Here is a 26133-nt window from a genome sequence, read left to right as displayed (position 1 = left end):
CACTAGCATTCTGCTAATGAACGCTGATTGGTCAGTGAAGGACTGATTACGACCAGAGATGCTGCTTGATGGCATCGTGGCATCCGAAGCGGGACCAGAAACAAACAAAACAAAAACTCTTCTAGCACGTGTATTTACCCGTGTCAGCTGTGTTGTCGATGCCTCGAGAGAAAAGAAAGTGCAGAGCGCGAAAGCACCAAAGTGACTGAGGGATTGCCGTAAAGCAGTATCTCTGGTCGTACGATGTGTATGACGTCATTGACATTTTAAAAGACTTTTTAAGTGACTCTAAAAAATCTAACACCCAGCAATGTGTAATTTCTTTGCATCTCCTATTTGAATACAACATTCAAATTACTAGACAAAAAATTATATCCTGAGAAAAGTGGAAATTGATGGGTATAGCGCCATAGACCTCCATTCATTCTGCACTCGCCTGCGAGCGCCCCCGCATGGACAGAGACGTGTTACTGCAGCCAGTCCAGAAACCGGAAGTAACCAGAGAGTGCCAATTCTCTTCCTATTAGACATTCTCTGGTGCTTCTAATTGACTTCACTTTTTTCCTTTGAATCCAATGGGGTCGCTGTGTCCATTTATTTTACTGTCTATTGGAACAACCCAGACGCGCGGCGCTGTTACACTAAAGTTACGTGAATTCATTCAGGCCCACACAGACGAAAATGGATAGTTGGATAAAGTCGTTATTTTTGTTGTTTTTTTTGCGCGCAAAAAGTATTCTCGTCGCTTGATAAACTTGTGGTTGAGCCACTGAAGTCACTTGGATTATTTTAACGATGTCTTTAAAAACTTTTCTGGACTGGCAAGTTTCGATCCCATAGAAGCCATATGGAGGAGTGATCCAGCTCTCAGATTTCATCAAAAATATCTTAATTTGTGTTTCGAAGATGAACGAAAGTTGGAACAACATGAGGGTGAGTGATTACTGACAGAATTTTCATTTTTGGATGAACTAACCCTTTAACATTTTCTCATGAGATCGAGACCACAAAAATATGCAGAAATCGTTAGTAAAACAATGTTGTTCATTGAAAATATGATTCTAATTTAATAAACAGTTGTTGCCACATTAAAATATAATTTCCACTGCAATCATTGCTCTGCAGTACTTGCCAGCTTAGGCCTAGTCTTAAGGTTACAAGTAATTTCTGCCTGAAAAGGGCACATTAACTACGGTACATCCTGATAAGTATATTCTGCTGACATTGTAATGTTAACTGTAGCTCATCCTGACAAATAAGCACATTTTCACGGACAAGTATGCCTGCTTAAACTATTAGTGGATCATCCTGTGGCTTGATCATTTCAGAATGATCGCTTTTTGATAGCGTTGCAGATTTAAATGTAAATATTGCTAATGTTCTCATCACTTCAGAACAGCACTGACAGCCTCCCCATATTGCTAGTAATAATGATTTCTCCTTTGGGATCCTAAATATAAAAAAGGTTCCATAACAGGTGGGAGACGTGCTTTATTTCAGTATAACAACAAGTGGTGACTGTGAAAATACTTATATACGTATAATTTAATAAATACAATAAGGTGCATTTGAGTATCTCATTAATGGGGATATTTGAGGCAGGCATCTTCAGGGCCCTAGATAAATGTGAATTATAAATGATCTGATCTGCGTATTGTAGTGTGCTGTTGTCACCTGGCGGCTGAAAAGGAAACTACAGTATTATTTTGAGCGTCTTTTTTTTTTTCGATTCAGAGGTAACAAACACCATTTATATATAATACGTGAATTTATTTGTTATGTTTATAAAATTATGAATACATGTATGCATCGGTTCTTATTCAGAATTCAGAATCGGTTCTTTAAAAAAATCGGGAAAAAAAAACGTTCGGTTCATCTAACGATTCAAACCGCTAAGTTATTGAATCAACATCGTAATTATTTGGATTTTACTAGCCTACCTTTAAACAACACTTTTAAAATGAATTGTTTGTAAAAGTTGGTGGGCTGGATTTTTTTCCTAGTGTGTCATTAAATGTTGCAAAGATCCCTATTAAACTTTCTAATTTTCATAACCAAAAGCTATTGGCCTGATCTCTAATATACAAACACAACTTTTCTCCACACAGATATTACATATGGAACAATAAGAAATCTCTACATAAATAAATCACGTTTATTTTACAACTGGTTCAAAAACAATCTTGTTTTAGTTAGACAACTTTTTAACTCGCAGGGCAGATTTTATATCCCAACTATTATATATTGTAGACTGAGAGTATATGCCTTGGGGAAAAGAATATGGTCCTTCATAACTAGTATCTCTAAATACCTCGCGATTCCTGTCTCCATTAATATCTAATGAATTTGAACTATAAGGAACAGCAACTGTTATGCTACTTGCTAGTTACAATAATCACAAATAGCATCTTCGTCAAATAATGATATTTGTTTTAATTACACTTTTTAAAAAATGAAATAAATAATTGGAGGATGCGGGCATCGATCCCGCTACCTCTCGCATGCTAAGCGAGCGCTCTACCATCTGAGCTAATCCCCCTGTAAGGACCCAATTGGCGGAATGATATCTGTGGGACACCTGATAGCGTTCATGTGGGTGTTACACTACAATAGTACCGGCGGAAGTGAGTAGAACGAGCGCGCGGCCTGTTTCGTATTGGCGAAAATGTCGAGCGGGGTGGGAAGTAAGTGTAATTTATTTCATAAATAGATTAACATTACAGTCTGAAACCAAAAGCACTTTGTAAATTGAATTCTGAAGTATTTGATAATATGTGAGAAGAGCATCTAAAGCTCTTAATAACGCCGAGGTGAGCAATATAGTGGTTGCGCTAATTGGCTTCATGATAACAAAGACGATCTATGTTTACATTTTCAACACACATTTCTCTCTATTTTTAAACAAAATGTACTATTTTACGTTCTCTATATGTCATAATAAATGGTTCGTGTCGTTTTAAATAAGTCACTAAGGTCACACTACATGAGTGATTCTCCTTTCTTATTGTAAACAAATTCCCCCCTACACTTTTGTTATAAATTGAACTACAGCGAAATAAAACTCATCATTTGAACCCCTAACTGTCCCTGCAGAACACAAGATGCTGTCGCTGGGTCCGACTGAACCCTGGTCTATTCGGGAGAAACTCTGTCTCGCCTCCTCAGTGATGAGAAGCGGAGATCAGAACTGGTAAGAATAAATAATTAACACACATGATCATTTGAACTGTAAAATTAAAGCGTGTTAAATAATAGCTTCAGAGCTTTATCCTGTATCACCCTTAATCAAACGTGGGGCTGTTACGTTTAGAAATGATTGTGACAGTTATGTTAACTGTTATGATCAAGGCAATAAATAGAAATTGGAGGATGCGGGCATCGATCCCGCTACCTCTCGCATGCTAAGCGAGCGCTCTACCATCTGAGCTAATCCCCCTGTGAGGGACATGGAGTGACGAGGGGGGGGTATCTGGAGAGGCACCCCAAATAATCTCATTTACTGTGTTATTTGTATTAAATTACATATTGAAATAGAATCACTTCAAAATAAATTAGTAAAATTTTCCTAATTCCAAATTATAAATTGTATATGATCATGTATAACTTAATTGATAATGTTTTAACAATATATATTTATATATTAGTTTAACATAAGCAATGTAGGTTATTGAGGACCTCTTGTGGGGAAAAAAAGTGATGCTTGATATGTGATGTCATGATATTTAATGACTTTAGCCACTAGATGGCCTTATAGCTCTATATGTATGGATATATGGAGCAAATGAGCTGTTCCGCTGGGTGCTAAAGTCATTTCTCTTCCGTGTGCATTCAGATACACATGTAAACATTATAAAATATATATATATTTTTTTTTTTTTTGGTAAAGTTTTAGCATTTTTAGTTAGCATTTTTAGGTTTTTCTATGTGTACTGAAGCATTCAGTTTACATCAAATTGAAAGGATTTGTTACTTTTTTTTAAACTCCTCCTCCCATTCAAATTTGTGTATTCGTGGTTCAAGTGCGACAAAAGTCCTAGGGTCTTTTGGACCCCTCTGATGAACACTCAAAAAAAGAGTTTCAGCACAAAATGACCCGAGGGAAGGATGAGGATAATGTTTTACTGTTGAATGTGTCCGATACACTGTTATATTTTTGTCAGGGTGTCTGTAAGCAGAGCCATCAAGCCCTTCTCAGAGTCTGGGCGACCCCCTGACTGGTTCTCCCAGAAGGTAATTCATATTATTGATTATATCCGTATTAGTGATCTGCTGAATGAATCATGTTTTAACATGTCAATATGACCTCTGCAGCATTGTGCCTCCCAATATTCTGAGCTGCTGGAAACCACAGAGGCCCCAAAGTAAGTGATTCTCTCTCTCTTTCTCAAAACATCTGCGCTGAACATCTTTACTAAATCTTGCCATTGTTCTTGCAAAACCCAAGAGTTAAAGTCCTCAAACCATCTGGTCTGTGTATACAATGAAAAAGAATAATCAGCAAAGAAGATGTACTTTATATTTGTGCATGGAAAGCGGTAAATACGTGGAGAATGATTTTATGGCTTTTCACAGACTTTGTGTAATTAGACTTCACACTATTATTTTAGCCAGTATCATTGGCAACCAAAACCATCTAATTCCCATCATTCACAAGTTCATTGGCAAGTTTGGCATGTGCTCTCCCTGCAGACGTAAGCGGGGTGAGAAAGGAGAGGTGGTTGAGACCATTGAGGACGTGATCGTCCGGAGATTGACAGCAGAAAGAATCGAGGAACTCAAGAGGCTGATCAAAGACACACAGGAGAAGTACAGGTACGTCTCCTCCTCCTTCTCCCTCTCACTGTCTATATCTGCCACTCACATGTGATAAATGTATTCTGTACCTTCAGGAAACTGAAGAAAGAGGTGGATTTAATCCAGGCAGGTCATATGGACACTAAACTGGAGGAGCTGTGGGCAGAGATAGAGCTGTAAGACAAGTTTCCACATATTTGGGCTGTCATTTCATCCTCTTTATGCTAAGAACTGAAATTTCTTCCAGTATGATCTAGTTTCAACCACTCTTGTTGAAATGTAATTTAATAAGCATTGTCATATTATGTTAGCGATATCAGAGATGTTCAGAAATTATCAGAGCCCCATGATTGTATAAAGATTATTTTTATGAAATGAATGCACTATTTCATTTCAACAATATTTTTCAATACTATTTTGAGAGTTTTTCATGGAATTAAACAATATTTACCTCTAAATTATGCACAATTTATGTCTATATATTAAGATAAAAAATGTGGTTTTATATATTATATATTTGTACATTATTATATTATATATTATACATGCATATTTATTTATTTGGACATTGTCAATGACTACTTTTTGTCAAAGTTTAGATTTTGTTTTGTTTGAAATGTTGATTTGAAGTTATGTTGGTTTAATGCTTTAATCGCGATTAATCAGATCTAATATAAACGTTTTTGTATATATTTATACACACACACACACACGTTTACTCACACATATACTTTAGATCGTTAGATATAATCGATTTGACAGCACATAGAGAAAGCATTTTGTTACCCATAATCTAATTCAAACATCAAAATTTAATACATATGTGCATTGTGTGTGGGATCATGGGATTGTGTGTGTTTTCATGCTTGTCAGAAAAAAGAAGCAGGAAGAGGAGGAGGCGGAGCAGAAGAAGAGGGCAACTGAGGCGGCCTATCAGGGTGAGATTTACATTCACTCAGCACTTTTAAAAGTTAATGCCTTCACACAAAAAAGTTATTTTGAATTATATTAGTTTAGCAGTTCAACATATTGCTAATGTATTTTCAAATAATATTAGTTCAACATGGAGCTTATTGCAGATATATTACATTTTTAATACTAAGAAAGTTAAGTTTTTATTACTTTGGCTTATTGCTGCCAGTGAAATATTGTTTATTTTGCAGAATTATTTTTATTTCTCTTTCTCTCCAGTTCGTCAGGCAGCTAAAAACACTCCAAAGAGAGTCCCCAGCGTGACGGTACGTTCTTCACCTGATGCTAGCTCTCCCAGCATGGAAGTCTCTCAGCCAGACACAACGCAGCCAATGACGGAGGAATCCTGTGCCGTTCCCATGGTGAGTTCCTGCTTCTTTTTTATTAACCTTTTAACTTTAATCTGACTTTAATTGGTCAAAATCATGATTTAATTTTTTGTCTAGACTCAAGGAGTGACCGTCTTCATGCCTGTGTCAGAGGTCACGGGTTCAGGGCCTAAAGAGCCAGGTTTGGGTGCTCTGGTGGATGACTCCCCACAGAAGAAACACCTCGCTCCGAAAGCCACACCACCTCCCTCCCCGCTGCTGTCTGAACTGCTGAAGAAGGGCAGCCTCATCGCTGCCAGCTCTAGACTGGTGAGAGAGGGGTACTGTAAAGCACTCAAAGTTTAAGCCTTTGGATTTAAGATTTAAGAGGCATGTCACAGCAAATAGGCTTGCTTCTTTCATGTCCCAGGCGCATCTTCTGTTTCTCAACCCTACTTTTATGTCTGAATCATATTGTCTTATAAATAAAGTCAAGAAAGATTCCATGGTAATCAACATACTCTAACGTTCACAAAGGAAAGTTTCCTCTTCAGTCCTACCAGCCCATTTATTACTAACTAAACTGCAAACATTAACATTTAACAGCTTTACATTGAGTATTTGGCATATTGACATGGGCATTGTTTTAGTACTCATTTCACATGCAATAATGTTAGCCAGTAAATGTTAAATCAAAATCTTTGGGGCCGTTCTTCACACAGAGCTTGCATTTGCATTCTGCTGTGCTGCTTTTCTATTGTTTTTCTATGTAAAGTTAACTACACATATATTTAAAATATATAACATATCTATAACATGCACTAGACTGACTTCTTTGACCATTGCATCTTGCATCTTTTGCTGCATCTCGCACATGAGCGCCATGTTTTTTATAATGCTGTGTAGTTAAAAGAAGTCGCTACAACTTTTAAAAACATCTTGAGACGTTGCATTTGTCTTCTGCATAGACAGCCAAGTTTTATTAAAAGGCCATCTTGCCAATGGTGTCACTTGCTACCAGTATTATTTATATACTATTGTAGTTTTTTATTATTTTTAATTAGCTAATTCAGTTTTCATTTTAGTTGTAGTTTAATTTTGAGTAATTCTGTTATGTGCTTTCATAATTTATATTATGCTTCTGTAAAAATAATGACTATTTTTTAAATTCATTTATTTATTAATTTCCAGTTAGTTATTTTTGTGCTTCGACATAAGCTTATTTCAGTTATTTGCCGAGACAGCATTTCTAGTTTTTCATCTAAATATTTGTATTTTATTTTATTTCAGCTTTATTTCAAATAACAAAAATGTGTTTAATAGTTTGTTAACGTTTTTAATATTTTCATATTAACTCTGCGTACAGCTAATCTATGAAACCTTGACTCACATTAAAAGTGGAGAATGTGCCTGTAGATTTTGTGAATGGTTTGTCATATTGTTCTGTGTGTGGGTTTGTCGGGCAGGTGGTTGAAGGAGATGTGGCCACAGGTTTGAGTAATGGATCTCATGTCGAGCTTCACACCTCTGCAACCGCTCTGCCTATTAATCAAGACATCACAGCAGGTAAACACGAAAACACACTTATACTGTATCTGCTTGCTTTAAATGTCCCTCTTCAACGTTTAACATTTTCTGTGTCAGTGAACAAACTGAATTTTAAGTTATTTTGACTGCGTCCTGTATGCAACTTTTAGATTTCACGCCCGTTGTATTGCATTATTACTGTGTAGTTTGAGTATTGTGAAAGTAGCTTTGGCTTTAGTGTGCGTGTTTGTAGCGCTATATGTGTGTGTGTGTGTGTCTCTGTGTCAGATGCTCCTACATTATCTCGTCTGTTGGAGAGCTCCACCCCAGCGCAGAAACCTGTCAGTGCTGATCCCCCTAAGTCCCCCACAGTGGTCCCGCCAGCCCCGGGCCACCTCTCTGTGCCTAAAACAGGTCTCTGATCTGATTTCCTCTCTTCAGCACTCTCTCTGTAGGACAGTCAGTCTGTTTTTGCTCAGGCAATCTGTTTCCTGTTTGTGTCATGTGATGTGTAGTTCATCCTGTCATCCTCATCCAATCACAATTCGCTCAGACAGTGCTGGACTTTTCTGATTATATTCTAGAATAACAGGAAATGCTGCAGATTTGTTCTAGAACTGCAGGTCTAATATATAACGTCAGAAGTATTTTTATACAGAAGACTTTTATACATTTATTTTTGAATTCCAGGTGTACACTAAAAAGTGAAATATTATTACAATTAAAACAACTTTTTTATTTATTTAATACATTATAAAATATAATTTAATCTTGTGATGCAAAGCTGATTTTATTAGATTTTTTCATCATTACTCCAGTCTTTAGTGAGACATGATCCTTTGAATGAATAAAAAGTTCAAGAGAACAGCATTTATTTGAAATAGAAATGTTTTGTAATATCATAAATGGCTTTACTGTCACACTTGATCCATTTGATATGTCTTTGCCGAATAAAAGTAAAAACATTTTTACCGTCCCAAAGGCCAAATTCAGCATTTAAAAACATTGATGTGGTTTTCCTTCTTTAAAAGAATAATCACTTCTTCTTCAGAGCACTCCATAAAAGAGATGAAGCATAGTAAGAGTGAGTGTGTTTGTTGGCACGCGCAGGAGCCGCAGCTGTCGCTGAAGGTTCTGGAGCAGAGGCGGTAATGGCAGGTTCGTCCACGCCACCGGAGGTGGAGGGGAAAGAGACAGAGCTGGTGGAGGAGGACACAGTGGTGTCAGTGTCATACATGGCCCACGAACTGGACTTGGAGACTGTTGGAGACATCATTGCAATCATAGAGGAGAAGGTATGCACACACAAAAACATATACAACCACCTGTGTACGGTTGTGATGGTGTGATTGGTTGCTACTTCATGTGGTTTTAATGCAAATCCCCTGTCCTTAATAACTGCTAGAAATGGTTGTAATAAACAAGCTGACAAAAAAAAAAGTTAATAGTAATATAATTGAGACCATTCCAGTATTTATTTATTTTAATTATTAAATGGTTAGTTCACCCTAAAAGGAAAGTTATGTCATTAATTACTCACTCACATGTCATTCCAAAGCCTGTAAGATATTCATTCATCTTCACAACACAAATAAAGATCTTTTTAATGAAATCTGAGAGCTTTCTGTCTCTCCATTGACAGTCTACGCCACAACCACTTTCAAGCCCCAGAAAGCGAGTAAAGACATCTTAAAGTAATCCATGTGACTCCAGTGGTTTAATCTCATAATCTCATGAAGCGACGCAAGTTCTTTGTGTCAGCAAAAAAACATAATTACCCCCTTTATTTACAAAAGATTTAATCTCCAACAAGGTCAAGGTTTCTCTGGTTTTCCCAGAGAAAACAAACCATCTCCTTTATGGTTAACTGCGAATGCAGAACGTGTAGAAACAAAATGTGACTACTAATTCTTATAATGTTTAGTTAAAAACAGTAAATGAGTGTATAAGTGTAATGAGTAACACAACAGAAACAATGCAAAAGTGACATATGAATGTTACGTTTAGTATTTAAAGGATTAAATCACCCCAAAATGAAAATATCCTAATCATTTACTCACCCCAATGCCATCCAAGATATCCATGTCTTTTTTTCTGTGCAGTTTCAAAAGTCTTTGAAGTGTTTAAACGGGCTGTTCGCGATCACAGCTGAAGAAAAGGTTGTTATCTAGCGAAACGATAGTTCATTTTCACATTTTTTTTATAATTTATAGACTTTTTACCTTCAATAGTTCGGATTGAGCTGATCAACAAACGGACAGGGAACTACGTCATCACGTTGAAAGGTCGCGCCGGCAATACTATTTGAACTACTATTCATATTCATCAGAATGTTATTCATATACTATTCATATTCATATTCACTGAATACTATTACTATACATATATAATAGCAAACAATACTATTTGAACTATCCTCCTACGTAGTGTTGTTTTTGGCGGCCTGTTTTAATTTTAGTTTTAGTCTAGTCTTTGTGTCAAGCTGTCATTTTAGTTTTTATTAGTTTTAGTCACGTTCATACTCTTTTTAGTCTAGTCAAGTTTTAGTCGACGAAAACTGATGACATTTTAGTCTAGTTTTAGTCAATGAAAATTGTATTTTAGTCTCTTTTTAGTAATGCAATTCTATTTAACCCAGTCAATATAGAATTTCAAACAAGGTTATCTTATTATATTTAGTATATTTAGCTTTGGCTGTGACGGTGGCAGGTTTTTTTTGTTTTGTTTTTTTACCACGGTAATGGACCAACTACCGGCGGTGGTTGGGGGGTTATTTAAAAAAAAAAAAAAAAAAAAAACGAATTTTATATTTCCACACAAAGACGCGTGATATAGCCTATACTCTGCGCTCTGAGAGGGATGTGGGACACGAGCAGGAAAGAGACCATCGATCTCTTTATGATATCTTCGTGTTTTCTACTTGATGTAAATTGGTCTGAAGAGCGAATTTTATCCTCCACAAGGGCGAGATATTTAGGCTATGTTTGAGATTGCGCTGCCAGAGAAAGTGAAACTAAATCACCCGCGCGTGTGAAGCGCGCTTTACAACTAAACTTGACGCGCCTTGCCATGTCTAATAACACAAGCACAAACTGTGTTAAAAAGAATTTGACATGCAAGTACAAATGTAGGCTATCTGTCCTACAGCGTTTTTCTACTTTACCACAGTAAAGAATACGAATATAATAGGCCTAATTAAAAGCGAACCAATGAAGAAACGTTTATAATCCTTTTAGAAAATGGGTGAGACGTGAGTGAAGATTTGGGAAAAGAAACAAGAGATTCCATGCAGGGATGAGTCACGATTTTTGGATATTCGATTAGTTTATTTAATTATAGAATATCGAATAGGTTGTGCGATTATTCTCTAAAATAAAATCTCCATGTTCTGGTGCTGATGCGGTGACGCGTTCATGTAACCGCGGGTGACGCTGCCAATAACATAGCCTACAGCTGTCACAAAGAACCGGCAAAAGTAATGATTATGAATGTGTCAAATATCAAAGAGACATTTTAATAGAATAACTAATGGAGTAATATTCTTAAATTCGCTGATAATCGGGTGACCAGATCGCAAACCAGAATTTAAAGCCGACAATATAGGTTCACGCACAACTCTCTCATTCGTTGTGATGTTATAACATTTCGTCTCGTCTAGTTTTGGTCAACGAAAATGAAGAGACATTTTAGCATAGTTTTTTATTTTGTAAATCACATTTTGTCTCGTTTTTATTCGTCAACGATATTGCATTATACATGTATTTTAGTCATCGTCACATGACCAGCATTTACGTCTCGTCTCGTCTCGTTTTCGTCAGGTGATAACGGTTCATTGACGACAATATTTCGTCATAATTTTCGTTGACGAAAGCAACACTACTCCTACGTATGGTCGCATTGTAAACAGTGGGGCGGTACTTCCGCCGGCGCCGGCGTGACCTTTCAACATGATGACGTAGTTCCCTGTCCGTTTGTTGCTCAGCTCAATCCGAACTATTGAAGGTAAAAAGTCTATAAATTATTTAATACAGCCCGTTTAAACACTTCAAAGACTTTTGAAACTGCATTGATTTGGACTTAAAAACGATGGTAACCAATGAAGTCCATTGTTAGAAGAAAAATCCAGAAATGTTTTCCTCAAAAAACATAATTTCTCTCCCACTGAGGAAAGAAAGACATGGATATCTTGGATGGCATTGGGGTGAGTAAATTATTAGGAAATTTTCATTTTGGGGTGAACTAATCCTTTAAACTTATAAATGTAACAAATTACAAGAGCTTTCCAACCCCACCAAATGCTTTCATGGTTTCCTTCAAAACATTTTTTTAAAACTCTTCGAACAGAGCTGAACAGAGTTGAAAAGCTCTTTCTTTCTATTGCCATATCTGAAACAAAGTAATCAAATGGCTCTGTCTCAGGTGGACGACCCTGTGGAGGCTCTGGATGCAGCCGCAGTGGAGGCGGCTCTCTCCCTCTGTGAGGATCCAGCGGTCGGGGGACACCCCCTCACCAGCCCCTGGGAGTCACAGTCTTTTAAGGCAGATGAACCAGAGCCCATCGTCCAGCAGAGCGCCGCCCCAGCGGTCACACAGAGCGACCCTGACCCTGCCGATGTGCAGGGAGAAATGGAGGTTCTGGAAGAGGAGGCTACAGAAACCGAAGCGGTCGACGGAGCGACAGGGGAAGCTGTGACGCCCCTCGCCCCTGACGCAGGGCAGAGCCAGGACTGTGAGATTAAGATCGAGAGGGAAGGAGAGGGAGAAGGAGGGATGGAGGAAATGCAGCAGGAGATCAGATCCCCAAGTCCAGCTGTGAAGTGTGAGGTGGAGGACTGGGTTCAGCCAGAGACAGTGACGCCCTGTCTGGACTCAGAGGACAGCTCAGCCTCGGCGAAGGACACGAAGGTATCAGCAAAGCAGCAGCAAAATGAAAATGTTGTTTTCTTATACTGTTCCGTTTCAAAACTTTGGGATCAATACGATTATTATATATATATATATATATATATATATATATATATATATATATATATATATATATACTTTTAAATAAATACTTTTATTCAGGAGGGATGCTTATAAATTCATTGTTTATTTTTTTGTTGAACACAAAATGAGAAAATAGTTCATACTCATCAAGTCTTAAATTCAGTTTTTTATCAAATTAAAGGCCATTAAAAGTCTTAATTATCATTTCAAGAGGTCTTAAATTTGGGGACAGAAAAACAAGAATTGCAATATGGATTAATGTGACACGGTTGACCTCAAAAATTACAAAACACCCCCCAAAAGTGGTCCTTACAAAACATGCATCATATTTCAAGTCTTATGAAGTCATTTGATAGTTTTATGTGAGTAAAAGACCAAAATGTAAGTTATTATTCACTGATAATTGTACCTTTGGTTGCAACTCTCAAATATTTTACGCAATTGAATTTGTGCCCCGTTCAAATATAGTCAAACCTGGTTGATTCAGTAATGAGATAAATAGGCCATTTTGCAAAAAAAATCTCCTGTTATCCGTGAAAGAAAGCGAGTTAAAGAATTAGGGTGAGGAAATAATGACATATTTTTATTTTTGAGTGAAACTACTCCTTAAAAACAGCAAATCCCAAACTTCTTTGTCACTCATATCCTTTTTGTTGTAATTTAACAACACCTTCGCATGTTCATAGTTCTCTCATGTCAGTTAATGGTAACATAACATGCAGATAAACAAATAATCTATTTAATGTTTATTTTCTAGTAATTGTTTTATTTAGATTTTTTTTTGTAATTATTTACTTACACGGGGTGGTAGTGGCGCAATGGATAAGACACATGCCTTTGGTGTGAGAGACCCGGGTTCGAATCCACTGTAAGACACCAATGTGTCCCTGAGCAAGACACTTAACCCCTAGTTGCTCCAGAGGCGTGCGACCTCTGACATATATAGCAATTGTAAGTCGCTTTGTATAAAAGCGTCAGCTAAATGAATAAATGTAAATGTAAATGTTTACTTATTTTAAAATGTTTGTTTTTTTACACTTCATCAACTCTTGAAACTGCTTTGAAAGAAAACAATGAAACGCTGTGTTAATAATTTATTCCGTCTACGGTTTATTTTTCTCTTTCACATGATGTAGGAGGTTAAAGAAGAGGATGGAGGTAGTGAGGTGGATGTGGATGAAGGGATGGAGATGAAAGAGTGTGGCGATGTGGACGGAGAGGGTGCGTATCTCTCGGAGGTTGATCCTCCTGCCAGTGAGAGTGAGGATGGATACGGCAGTCACTCCCAGCGCTACACTACTGCAGACTCCACTGCCAGCAGCCCTGCCTCATCACAGTTGTGAGTGTCTGAGTGCATGTTTGTGTGTTAGCATACACTGCTTTCTTTTTTATCTTTCACCTGCCTTTAACAATTTTCTCTCTCTCTCTCTCTCTCTCTCTCTCTCTCTCTCTCTCTCTCTCTCTCTCTCTCTCTCTCAGCTCAATGTGTAGTGAGGATCAAGAGGCCTTGCAGGCTCAGAAGATCTGGAAGAAAGCCATCATGCTGGTGTGGCGAGCAGCAGCCAATCACAGGTGAGCTTGGAATTCTTACTTAACACAGTTGCTGTTTTATGAGAACTAACGACCTTTAGATGCAAATGTGTTTGTGTAGTTTGTGTGTCTCATTTATGGTTTTGTGTTTCAGGTATGCAAGTGTGTTTCTGCAGCCTGTGTCTGATGACATCGCCCCTGGTTATCACAGCATTGTACACAGGTACCAAGCTTAGACTGCTTTAAATATAAGAATCTCTTTTGAATATGTAGGGCCTATGAAAACTTGAAAGGAATTCTGAAATCCAGTCATAAAAATGGAATTTAGAGCATAACACCGAATGTCAAAGAATGTGGAAAAATAATGATGAATTAAGGAAAAGTATTTCTGTACAATTAATTAAATTGTGATATGTATGAGTGTCTGTGAATATTAATAATATGTTTGTATTAAATCATAAATCCTTAAACTCAAGTAACACAGAATTTCTGAAAAAAATGTAAACATTTCATAGAGCCCTATCATTGTAAATGTTAATCAATTATTCAATTGATAAGACATGCTTTTGATTATTTAAATTTAATTAAACCGTTAAAACAAAATCCAGAAAAATTTAAATGCAAAACATGGAAACTGGGAAAAAATTAACTGAATTTAGGGGGGATTTCATCATGGAATCCCCCAAAAATTCCAAAAAATGTTTTATAGAATCCAGAATTATTTAAAATAAATAATAATCAATTATTAAATTGTTAAAATTGTATTAATTCAATTGATTAGACATGCTTTTTGATTATTTAAATTGAATTACCGTAAACCATTAAAACAAAATTCAGAAAAAATTTAATGGAAAACATGGAAATTTTTATAAAAATGGATTCATAATAGAATCTAGCAAAAAATGTAATGGAAAAAAGTTGAATCTAGAAAAAAGAAAATAGAAAACTTGATAATTTTTTTGAAATTTTGGAAAAAAATTAAATGCATTTCATAGGGCCCTAAGTAAGGAGTTTTTCAATTGGCTAATAAGGTTTCTGTCTTTCCTGATTTCTCCGCCTCCTCAGACCAATGGACCTGTCAGCCATCAAGAAGAACATTGAGTCTGGGCAGATCCGTACAACAGCGGAGTTCCAGCGTGACATCATGCTGATGTTCCAGAACGCAGTGATGTATAACAGCTCGGATCATGACGTCTATCACATGGCCCTGGAGATGCAGCGGGATGTTCTGGAACAAATACAGCAGTTCCTGGCTACTCAGCTGATCATGCAAACATCAGAATCAGGCATCAGCACCAAGAGCCTGCGTGGAAGGGAAGCCAACCGCAAACAAGACCCCAATGAGAAGGTTAGAGACACACATGGATAGTCACACACACACACACACACACACACACACACACACACACACACACAAACATGAGTGGAAACAAGAAGCTGTGGAGAAGGTTGGAGGAATAACAACACAAACACACAGTGAGCACTATAAGGAGACCCATCAATCACACTATGCTTTCAGCGCTAATTATTTGGCCAGTGACATTTAATAGTTTTTAAATGGCTTAACAAATTTATATTGATGTATTTCCTATTTAGTTTGTTGTTGGTGCAATAGAACATAAAAGGAACAGGTACGTGTCAGTATAGCTGGTCATTTCATGATATAAAAAATTAGAGCAGATCATTCGGTGAGTCAAAAGAGAGCTCAAAGAAGCAGGAAGACCATAAGAAGGTCTTTAAGACAGTTATTTTAATATTATTTATATAGTTATTAATATTTTAAATGTGCTTTTATTTTGAAATTTTCCGTTTTTATTTAATAAATATCTAATTTTTCAATTCTTGAAAGTTATTTTTTAATAATTTTAGTTTTAGTCAACAATAACACTAGACTGTTGAGTGAAAAGCCTGTGCAGTTATGAAGAAAAATTGCATCTCTAGAACAAATCAAGATCCAAGACTGGGATTTTTTTGTAGAGAGCAAGGCTAGAAGCTTCAAACGCCTCAAGGACAGGACATCAAAGTACATCAAAGAGTCTGTGGACATCTGAAGTGAAGTGTTGTGGACAGTGAAACGGTTTAGGAAGAGCGAGAATCAAAGAAAGGAAAGTGAAAATCAGCTTCCTGTGCGCCACAGCATGGAGCTTTATCTGGGAGGATGATGCTGTTGGGTTGGCTCTTATTTCTGTATCTGGTGAAGCAGCATGAATTCAAGTGTGTCCTGAAAACATCATTTTTACTTGGTTAAAACCTTTTGCCTCCAACTATCGGTTGACAATGCCACCAAACAGACGGTTCCTGCAACTTGACCTGATTTCAGTCCAGCTGAGAAAGAATGAGAAAGCACAAACTGAAGCATCATCAGGAAATATAACTCATGATGTCTTTAGGCTGCAGACTTAATGGCCGTCGGTACACTCAGAATGGATTTGCGGCCAAGAACTGCATGTGACGTTGTTGTAATACTCACAGGTAATCTGCACAAATTGATTTTCTGGCTCTTAATGGGATGGCCGCTCTCAAATTGTCGTTTCAGCACTTTGTCCCTGAGCTAAGTTTTATTTAAAATCCAAAAATGCTGAAATGCAGGAAAAAGTGTCACTGTCCAAATACTTTCTGTATAAACTTGAAACCTTGAATGGTGAATCTCACAAAACCTGTCAAAAACTTGTTCAAGTTATATTTGACCCCAAAACGAGAATGAAATTAGAACCAGATTTTTAAAGGTAGGGTAGGTAGGATTTTTCTAAAAACCTTTTTTTCAAATTTGTTTAAACTGTCTTTATATACCAATACATAATTAAAATGTAAGTGCTCTGAAAAAGAGAGTATAAAAATCGAGTGACTGTAGACCTTTTAATCTGCAATAAACACAGCTCATTATTTCCATCCGGGACGAAACAATTGATTGGTTTGGGCGACTGTCACTCTCTCTCGCAACCATGGCTACCACCCCTGTTGCTACAAGATCTGCCCATATGCGCGCGCACCCGTTTGATTTGAGGAGTGCAAGAGAGGCGCGGAACCTACGAAGAGTAAAATTATGGCAGAGAAAGAGCATTCAAAATTCAAAGCACCTGCATATGCAGTCAGCGAAGGCAAACAAGGCAAAAAAAGAATCTTGAACGACCTCCTCTGCTTCGCCCTCGACCCCGGACCTGTCCTCGAACCGACGATGCGGTAGCAGCAACTTGTCTCCGGTACTGTTTTCATCATGGAAACTCTTACATGCAAAACACCGTATATGTTATGAATCTTACACGAAATTCACCTTCATCACAGTGTAACTGATGGTAATGGAAAAACGTGTATCAATGCAACCTGTTTTTAGCTTTGCCTTATAAATATAGCTCGTTACCGAATCAAACAAAATATATTTTAAACTTTACCAGTATCGATATGCTAGCTTGATAGTGAGTACTAAAAGCCATCTTATTTGTTTATATTTATAGTGATAAAGTTAGGTATTTTATTACATGTGATTCTGACATGATGTCACTGCATGCACTGCACTCCTTCCTCTCCACTCGTCTCAGGTAAATAAATGCGTCTTGTTCCAGCCTGAGCGTTTGGCGTCGCGCTTTCATGTGTTTTGGGGGCGTGGCTTTGGAAGGAGCTCAGAAGGGAGGGGGTGGAGTGAATGGAAATAATTAGCTGTGTTTACAACAGTCGTGAGAGGTCTACAGACACTCGATTTTTATACTCTCTTTTTCAGAGCACTTACATTTTAATTATGTATTGGTATATAAAGACAGTTTATATACAGAAAAATCCTACCTACCCTGCCTTTAATTGTCATGAAAAGTCACACTTTTAGTTTAGTCCCTTTGTTAAATATAATATACAATGCATTCCGAAATTTAGACACCTTCGATTTATTTTGTTACATGCTTTACATTACCACATATTATGACAATATAAGAACTAGATCTGTGATGAGAAAAAAATGAAAAGTGGAAAAAAATACAGGAGTCTGAATACTTTCTGAATGCACCGTACCGTTGATTTCGTGCTAAAATTTGGCCGGATATGTTTTCGTGAGATTGATTCAGAAGCAATTTGGTTTCCACACACTCCACATAGATGAAACACTTTCTTATAGGACCCAAACAACAGATTTTTGTTGTCCCTTACCCTCACTCACACACACACACACACACACACACACACAAGTGAACTGCTGAAGTCCCTGACAGTAAGGTTAGCGTTACTTGCACTAACACACAGTCTCGTATGTAGACCCTGAGTCCTGCACACAAAGACCCTCATTTAGAGCCAGAACCACCTGCCAGAAGGAAAAGGAACAACTCCAAACAAGACACTAATGAGAAGGTCAGTGATGTACACACACAAACACAAACTCACAGGTGAGAATCAAGGGCAATGATTACTGCACTACTAACCCATAATGAGACTTCTGCACAAATACTCCACATGCATCCGAGGTTCTCTTCCAGGTTTCCACACGGCACTGGATTTGTGGCTCTTGTTGTTCTGTAAAAGACTGAATCTATGGTTCTATCTATCCGTCTGTCCGTCTGTCTGTCTGTCTGTCTGTCTGTCTGTCTGTCTGTCTGTCTGTCTGTCTGTATATACACTACCGGTCAAAAGTTTGGAATAATCAAATTTTTTAATGTTTTTGAAAGAACGAGGTTGCATTTTTTTTTTCATCAGAAATACAGTAAAACTGTAATATCATTACTATTTAAAAGAACTGTTTTCTACTGTAATATATTTAAAAATGTAATTTATTCCTGCGATGCAATTCCAGTCTTCATAAGTGTCACATGATCCTTCACAAAATCATTCTAATATGATGATTTGCTGCTCAAGAAACGTTTCTTATTATTATCAATGTGGAAAACTGTTGTGCCGTTTAATATTTTTGTATTCTTCGATGAATATAAAGTTAATTTATTTGAGATAGAAATCTTTTGTAACATTGTTATAAATGTCTTTACTTTTGCTGAATACGTGTTAATTTATTTAGAAAAATCCCCAAACTTTGGAACGATAGTGTATATCATCTTTGATTATTGTGAGAACTTGTATTGTAAATACAATTTTTGATTATTGTAAACAATTTACTTGTATATGTGGTGTAAGGGTTGGGTTAAACAGCCTTTTGGTGTCATCTGTTGTTGAATCTGTGTGCCATTTTTTTTTTTTTAACACACCAGACCAAAGTTAAGTGAAAGTTGTTTTTCTTTTTCTTTTTGCATGGTTTGTTCAGTGATGCTTTCACACTGAGCTGTGTGATCAAGATCATTCAAATGACTGGACGCTCATTTCATCATCATCTTTTTTGAGTTTATGTTGGAGTGCTGCGGTCGTCATGGAAACAGTTACAACACACTCTCACTTACATGAACACCTCATGTCTTCATCCGGCTAACACACACATAGACACAACTCTGTTACTCATCAACCCCCACAGATCCTCCCTTTAGTATCTCCAGTTTTGGATTCTCCTTTTTCCATCTTTATTTCATTTAATCCTCCTTTTCTTTCTCATCTGTGTGTTCCTTGTATGTAAAGAAGCTTTCCAGGGTGACCAGATGACCATGATAGAAAACTGCTCCCATTTCTCAACGTGTTTTGTATGCGAGAGACTCTAGTTCAGACTCTAGTGTGAAAGTCTGCGTTTTTGTTTGAATTCACAACCATCTGAAAACAAAATCTCGATGATCAATGATTCAAACTTCATCAAAAATGAGACTCATTCAGATTCTGCTGTAAAGCAATCATTATTTAGCTCAATTCAGTTCAATGTTGATTCAATTCAGTTCAGTGAGAGGCATCGATGTTGCAAAATTAATTAATTGTGAACCAAAGTCGAATCAACTATAAAGCAGAAAACTGCATATATAAAAATGAATAATTAATATCTTGAGAAGGTTTGTTGTTATAAGCGATTAGATCAAAAACGTTAGAACAATAACATAAGAGCATCTATTTCTACTTAAAACTAATGTCAATCATTTTGCTCATGCATGACAGATGTGTTCAACTTATCTCTTCATATTGTGAAAGGAAAGCAACATATTTCCCATACACTTGTCATTTAAGGCTAGATTGAATCACTGTAGTATCAGCATACGCATGTTTATTTATCACAATCAAACTAAGATAAAAGTCAAGTCACCTTTATTTATAAAGTGCTTTATATAATACAGATTAGTTTCAAACGAACAAACACAGTGTGATTATGATTCAGGCTGCATCACACTGTTTATTTTGGGAATTGGTATGTTTTGTCAGGGCATGAAGAAGTATGAAGAATATCATCAGCGTATCAGTGAAAAAATAATGCAATGCTTCTTAATGATATCTCCCAAGGGTAGCATATGTAGGATGAAAAGCAACGGTCCTAGTACTGAGCCTTGCGGTTCTCCATACTGAAGATACGTCTGGTCATTCTGGTCCCTTTTCCATCTCATGATCAGGGATTTAGATTAGTATACCTGCTGTTTGCTCCCATAACACCTGCTTTTGCTCTGTTGTACATGTCTGTCTGTCTCTCTGTCTGTTTCTACGGTAGGTTTTAAATAGTGAACTCTCTTTTTCTCACTGTGCTGTTTGTCCTTCTACAGGACAGCCTCTCCATGGCCTCTCCTGCTTTCCTTCTCTCTCTCTTTGTAAGTATCCAGGCCGAAGATCACAAGATATTCCCCATCCCCTCTAACCAAAAACAAACACACACACACACACACACATACATTTTATACTCTGTTCTCTGATTGGTTAGATCTGATCGCTCGCTTCATGATTGAGCAGCATTTGCTCCCTGTTATGAACTCGTCCAGGTTTGTATGATGAAAAGGGTTGTGAGCTCCATGATATATTCAGCCAAATAATCCATTAAAAATGAGTATTGTCATTATTTATTCACCCTAATGTTGGTTCCAATTCAGCTTTGACATCACAGGAATAAATTACATTTATAAATATATTACAATTGAAAACAGCTATTAATATTGTGAAACATTTCTGTTTTCACTGTATCTTTGATCAAATAATTGCAGCCTTGGTAAGCATTAAAAAATACGGTAGACAGAACGTGTGTGTGTGTGCACGCGTGCGTGTGTGTGCCGATTTGGAATGACATGAGGATGAATAAATAATGCAATTTTTTTATACTTGGGTGAACTTTTCCTTCAAATGTTTTGGATTGCTTTCTCCTTTTTTTTATTTCTCTTCAAGAAACTTCAACTCTTCAGTGAGAAACTCACTTTTACTATTAAAACATTCACTCTTTCTTTACTATGAACATTTTTTAATGCCGTTTTACTGTTGTTTAGTTGTTCTGTTGTTTCAGCTTGTAGTCTGCAATTTTCTAACTATGTGTTGCAGCACCTCCGAAGTCACTCTCTCTTTAAGATGAATCTCTCATGTTCTAGTAACACACACACACACACACACACTTCCTGTTCTCAGGTAATAGCTAGTTAGCTTGGCTCTGATGGTCTGGTGTGTTAGGGCAGTGGATGACAGGCATCGGCTCACATCTTTCCTGCTTCTCTACTCTTCCAGGACGGAGGCACTAGAGGACGCCGCAGTGCCATTGAGGCCGACATGAAGATGAAAAAGTGAACTGAGATGTTTCACTGCAGCTGTCATGGAAGTTCAATAGGCTTTATTTCCCTGTTTCTTTAAGAAGTTCTGGCTACGTTTAGTTACTCAATGCCTGGGTGGTTTGATTCAGCAGTTCAACACAGTCTAATTACAGCTGGACATAAAGGACATGAAAAGAAGATACTTTTTAAGGGCTCGACTCGACCCCCTTTCACCTTCAGTCCTAGACCTGAAGAACTGGTCCAGTGTGCTCTGATGGTAGACTCACGGGACAGGGCAAACTGACCATGTTTATTTGAAGTTAGGGGAGTTAGATGAAAGTTTTTGGCTCGATTGTCACAAAAAGTGAGCCATCATTACTGGTCTCTTAAAAAAGTTGAATGTACCACCATCATGACCACTAGATGGTTAGAAAGCAGAATGTCGCTTTCTAGAGACAACTATGAAACTTTACAAGCCATTGTTCAAGACAAAGATTGCTATCGCCTTATCACTTTGGGATGATGTAAAACGCTGAGGAAAGAGCAATAAAAATAAGTTTTTTTTCTTCTATAGGGATGAATAAGGATCCTCGGTTTCTTTAAACTTGATTTTTCCCCTAGTCAAGATCATTGATGCTTTGGTTTACAGTTTAAAGGCCTACTGTACTAGTTTTGTTCTTAAATAAGTGAGACTTAATTTGACATCTGTATGTTTAGAAAGAACATATAGTTTTGTACAGAGCCTTCGTGTACAGTGTTTTTGTAAAGTGTTGTGAAATGTTTTAATAAAACATGAGAGTCTGCAAATAAACAAGATGTTCATGGGGTTATTTTAAAGAATAATTTATTCCACTTGTGCTTTCAAACAAAAATACTGTTACAAACGCTTCACTGGGAGACAATACCAGCTTGTCCCGTTCGTTTCAAAGTCACACACAAAAATACAATAACTATTAATGGCGTCAACATATATCAGCGGACAATCTAAGCCTATTTCCTATTTCCCTGAACATCCGTAACAGTAGTGAAGAATCTGCAGTCACAGTCATACAAACATGCCACTGTGATCATATCACACATGCGGTGTCACCGGACAAGTAGTTACAAAGTAGTGTTTGTTATTCTTTGATGAGCTTTTACAACATTATATAATCCCAGATTATACATGATTGTTCAAAAGTTTGGGGTCAGTACGATTTTTATACATTCAAGACTTTTTTCAAAACATTTAAAAAAATCTTTCCGACCACAAACTTTTGAACGTTAGTGTATATGCATCGGGTTCCATGTTTTTATTTATTTGTATGTATATTAATGATCTTTTAAGCATCATATAATGCAATATTATGACAGCATAGCTCCTATAAAGGTCAGCTTAATATCAACTTCTTTACATTTTAAACATCATTCTGTAAACTCTGAAATATACTGATGTAACAGTGAGAAATAATGTGCAAAACGAACAGTTCCTAAAGTTGCCCTCGTCCTCTATAGACCTCAGGCATTGCCTTCTCATTTTACTCTCAATACCACAAGTTTAATAAAACTGAAGTACAGTAGGAGTGGCGGACGAGTAGAGCTTCCGTTTGATCAGCCGGTATTCCCGTCGGAGGCTCAAGATCTTCCCGGTCCCGAACAGGATCTTCAGCGGAGGCCATCCGCCCAGGTCAGGCTGCAGGACCACTGACACCTCGAAGGTCGGCGTGAGACTCTGATCGGGAATGACGGTGCCCAGCTTCAGTAGTGTGCCCTTGCTTTCCATGAACATGTGGATCAGTGCGCCCCGTATCCCACACGGCTCATCCGTGGATGAGCGCAGGATGTCTCCGGCCACGCGTGTGGTCATGTGCCTGGGCAGACGCAGCTCCTGACAGCGCAGGCTCGCTCCTTTAGCGTCATAGAGGCACTTCTCGATGCGTTTGGACAGGTCGAGGTGAAGACACAAGTCTTCTCTTTCCTCCTCTTCCAAACTGCACTCAGATCCCAGACCTGTGAATGAGTAAATGGGAAGAACGTGTCAGGCTCAGCAGATCAGACTGAAACTTTACGCCTCAGCGCGTTTGAGAGTGACCAATGACTCATTAGATTAGGATCAGGAAACTAACACCGTCAGTCTGTATGGTGTCATCTGATGATCTAAGCTGTTGGACTTCAGCTGAATTAATATGTTGCAAGTTTGGAAAACTGGAACAATGTGCATCCCTGCTCATGGTGTCATCAATAAAATAATCACATGTTCTTTCAAATTGACCTTAATGAGAAATCTTAGGGAAGACAATTCTTAAAGTCTTGATACAGGAAAGCTTTTGAAAATTAAGATACATTTTTATACATTTTGTTGGTGCACTACAGGCTATAGGCTATAAGTTGTATATATTCTGTTCATTGTATAGTAAAATAACACACACACAAAAAAAATGGACAGGGTAACAAAAATGTCAACTAATAATGAAAGTCAGGTTGGGGCAAGTTGTCAAATGTCTATTATGTGGTTGATGTGAATTATGCCATTCAAACTAAAAATAAAACTTTTTCGTACACAAAGAAAATCACAATATAGCCTACATTACACTACTTTTCTGTAGATTTATACAATAAAATATAATTTATTATATTTACGTTTTAATATAATAAATCAATATAGAATGTAGTAAAATATTACACTAATTTGTGGCCAATATATTGTAATAGTTTTAAAAATAAATAAATTAAATAAAACACGATTCAACTTGCCTCAACCGTTTTTCATTCAAAAAAGATACTAATTTAACCTTTTTAAACTAGACTATGACTATCTAAAGCCAACTAGGAAACCAAAACGGAGACGGAGCGTTTGTGACAACATGCCCCCGCTCTCCCCCACAATAGATCGTTTTACATTTAATCATTTAGCAGACGCTTTTATCCAAATGAAGAGCGCGATAGAAGGATGAGATTCTTACTTGATAAGCTGTGTGCTTTCATGAGTCTGCCGCCGTGTTTGAGCTTGTGTCTGTCGGATCTGAAGCACTGTAGGAAGCTCAGGTCCTCTGGGCTTTCCTGCTCGTTTCTGACGGTCATCCCGTTGCCGAGCACGAGAGCTTGGGTATAGACCATTTTAACGTGATTTCCTCCGAGTGTTTCCCCGAGAGCTCGCCTGACTCGTCAAATGAGTGTTTCTTTGTTCCTTCCATGAATGCGAGAGGTTGAAATGTGTGGCTCTGTCCCGCAGTCTGTATTTATACTGAGCGCTGTTGTTGTTGCATCAGCTGAGGTTTGTGGGATGGGCGATATGACGAAACCCGTGAGAGGTTGCTTTAGTTTAGTACATATGCAACCTAACCGGCTTCTTGCGTTTATACGTTTAGATTAGGTTTTATAGTATATTCAATTATATTTAGGCTATATATATATATATATATATAAAGGGTTATTTTTAATTTTTTTTGCAATGATGGAAAATATTTTGGTTCCCTAAAGAACATTTCAGTGATCAGTTCTTAAAGGAACACTCCGACTTTTTGGGACTTTAGCTTATTCACAGTATCCCCCAGAGTTAGATAAGTCCATAAATACCTTTTTCATTTCTGTGCGTTCTGTAAGTGTTATTTGACGCACCCACCGCTAGCCTAGCTTAGCACAAAGACTGGATGTAAATGGATAAGGTAGCATACTAATCCCAATAAGTGACAAAATAATGCAAACATTTTCCTATTTATGTGTTGTGATCTGTATAGTCACAGCGTGTACAAATAACAAGGCTATATGAGACAGAGACCATTTTTAATCGTATAAATACTGGGAACTATATTCTCACTAGGCGTAGGAGCACAGCTACTTGGGCGGAGTGATTAGCGCAGCACACGAGACGCCCTGTGGTGAGGAGCAGAGAGTTCGTTTGTTTTGTTTACGGAACCATCAACAGGGCGTCTCGTTTGCTGCGCTAATCACTCCGCCCAAATACGTTAGCCACTCCGCCCAAGTAGCTGTGCTCTTACGCCTAGTGAGAATATAGTTCCCAGTATTTATACGATTAAAAATGGTCTCTGTCTCATATAGCCTTGTTATTTGTACACGCTGTGACTATACAGATCACAACACATAAATAGGAAAATGTTTGCATTATTTTGTCACTTATTGGGATTAGTATAATGCTACCTTATCCATTTACATCCAGTCTTTGTGCTAAGCTAGGCTAGCGGTGGGTGCGTCAAATAACACTTACAGAACGCACAGAAATGAAAAAGGTGTGTATGGACTTATCTAACTCTGGGGGATACTGTGAATAAGCTAAAGTCCCAAAAAGTCGGAGTGTTCCTTTAAAAGAACCATTTTTTTCTTAGTGTGAAGAACATTTTAATAATCTTAAGAACACTTTAAGGTTCTCCGTGAAACAATAGATTGCAACAAAGAACCTTTATTTTAAAGAGTGTATTATATTATATTATATTATATTATATTATATTATATATCACTAT

General features: G+C 37.4%; 2 protein-coding genes across 5 annotated transcripts; one reads left to right on the top strand and one right to left on the bottom strand.

Moving 5' to 3' along the window:
- Window positions 1-2605: 2605 nt before the first annotated feature.
- brd8b (bromodomain containing 8b) lies at window positions 2606-22502 on the top strand. 4 transcript variants are annotated; one of them, XM_082176954.1, is made up of 19 exons: window positions 2606-2684; window positions 3094-3190; window positions 4161-4230; window positions 4312-4361; window positions 4690-4812; window positions 4890-4970; window positions 5668-5732; window positions 5986-6128; window positions 6213-6404; window positions 7541-7640; window positions 7890-8015; window positions 8712-8896; window positions 12021-12506; window positions 13727-13929; window positions 14070-14162; window positions 14275-14343; window positions 15186-15468; window positions 20714-20758; window positions 21654-22502. In XM_082176954.1, exons 1-19 carry the CDS (start codon window positions 2666-2668, stop codon window positions 21711-21713), a joined length of 2490 nt encoding a protein of 829 aa, XP_082033080.1. In that variant the 5' UTR covers window positions 2606-2665; the 3' UTR covers window positions 21714-22502. The 4 variants fall into 4 exon arrangements, with proteins under 4 accessions (XP_082033080.1, XP_082033079.1, XP_082033082.1 ...); XM_082176953.1 differs by lacking the exon at window positions 20714-20758 and adding an exon at window positions 18360-18452; XM_082176956.1 differs by lacking the exons at window positions 7890-8015; window positions 20714-20758 and adding an exon at window positions 18360-18452.
- Window position 22503: 1 nt separating this feature from the next.
- LOC309504144 (DNA damage-inducible transcript 4-like protein) lies at window positions 22504-24885 on the bottom strand. Its single transcript, XM_082177184.1, has 2 exons — window positions 24619-24885; window positions 22504-23665 (listed from the first exon to the last, which is right to left on the bottom strand). Exons 1-2 carry the CDS (start codon window positions 24770-24772, stop codon window positions 23214-23216), a joined length of 606 nt encoding a protein of 201 aa, XP_082033310.1. The 5' UTR covers window positions 24773-24885; the 3' UTR covers window positions 22504-23213.
- Window positions 24886-26133: the final 1248 nt, after the last annotated feature.

This window comes from Leuciscus leuciscus (assembly GCF_965113295.1).
Source record: "Leuciscus leuciscus genome assembly, chromosome: 8".
NCBI lineage: Eukaryota > Metazoa > Chordata > Actinopteri > Cypriniformes > Leuciscidae > Leuciscus > Leuciscus leuciscus.
Note: the sequence above shows the minus strand (reverse complement) of the source record. Positions and strands in the feature narration are given on the sequence as shown.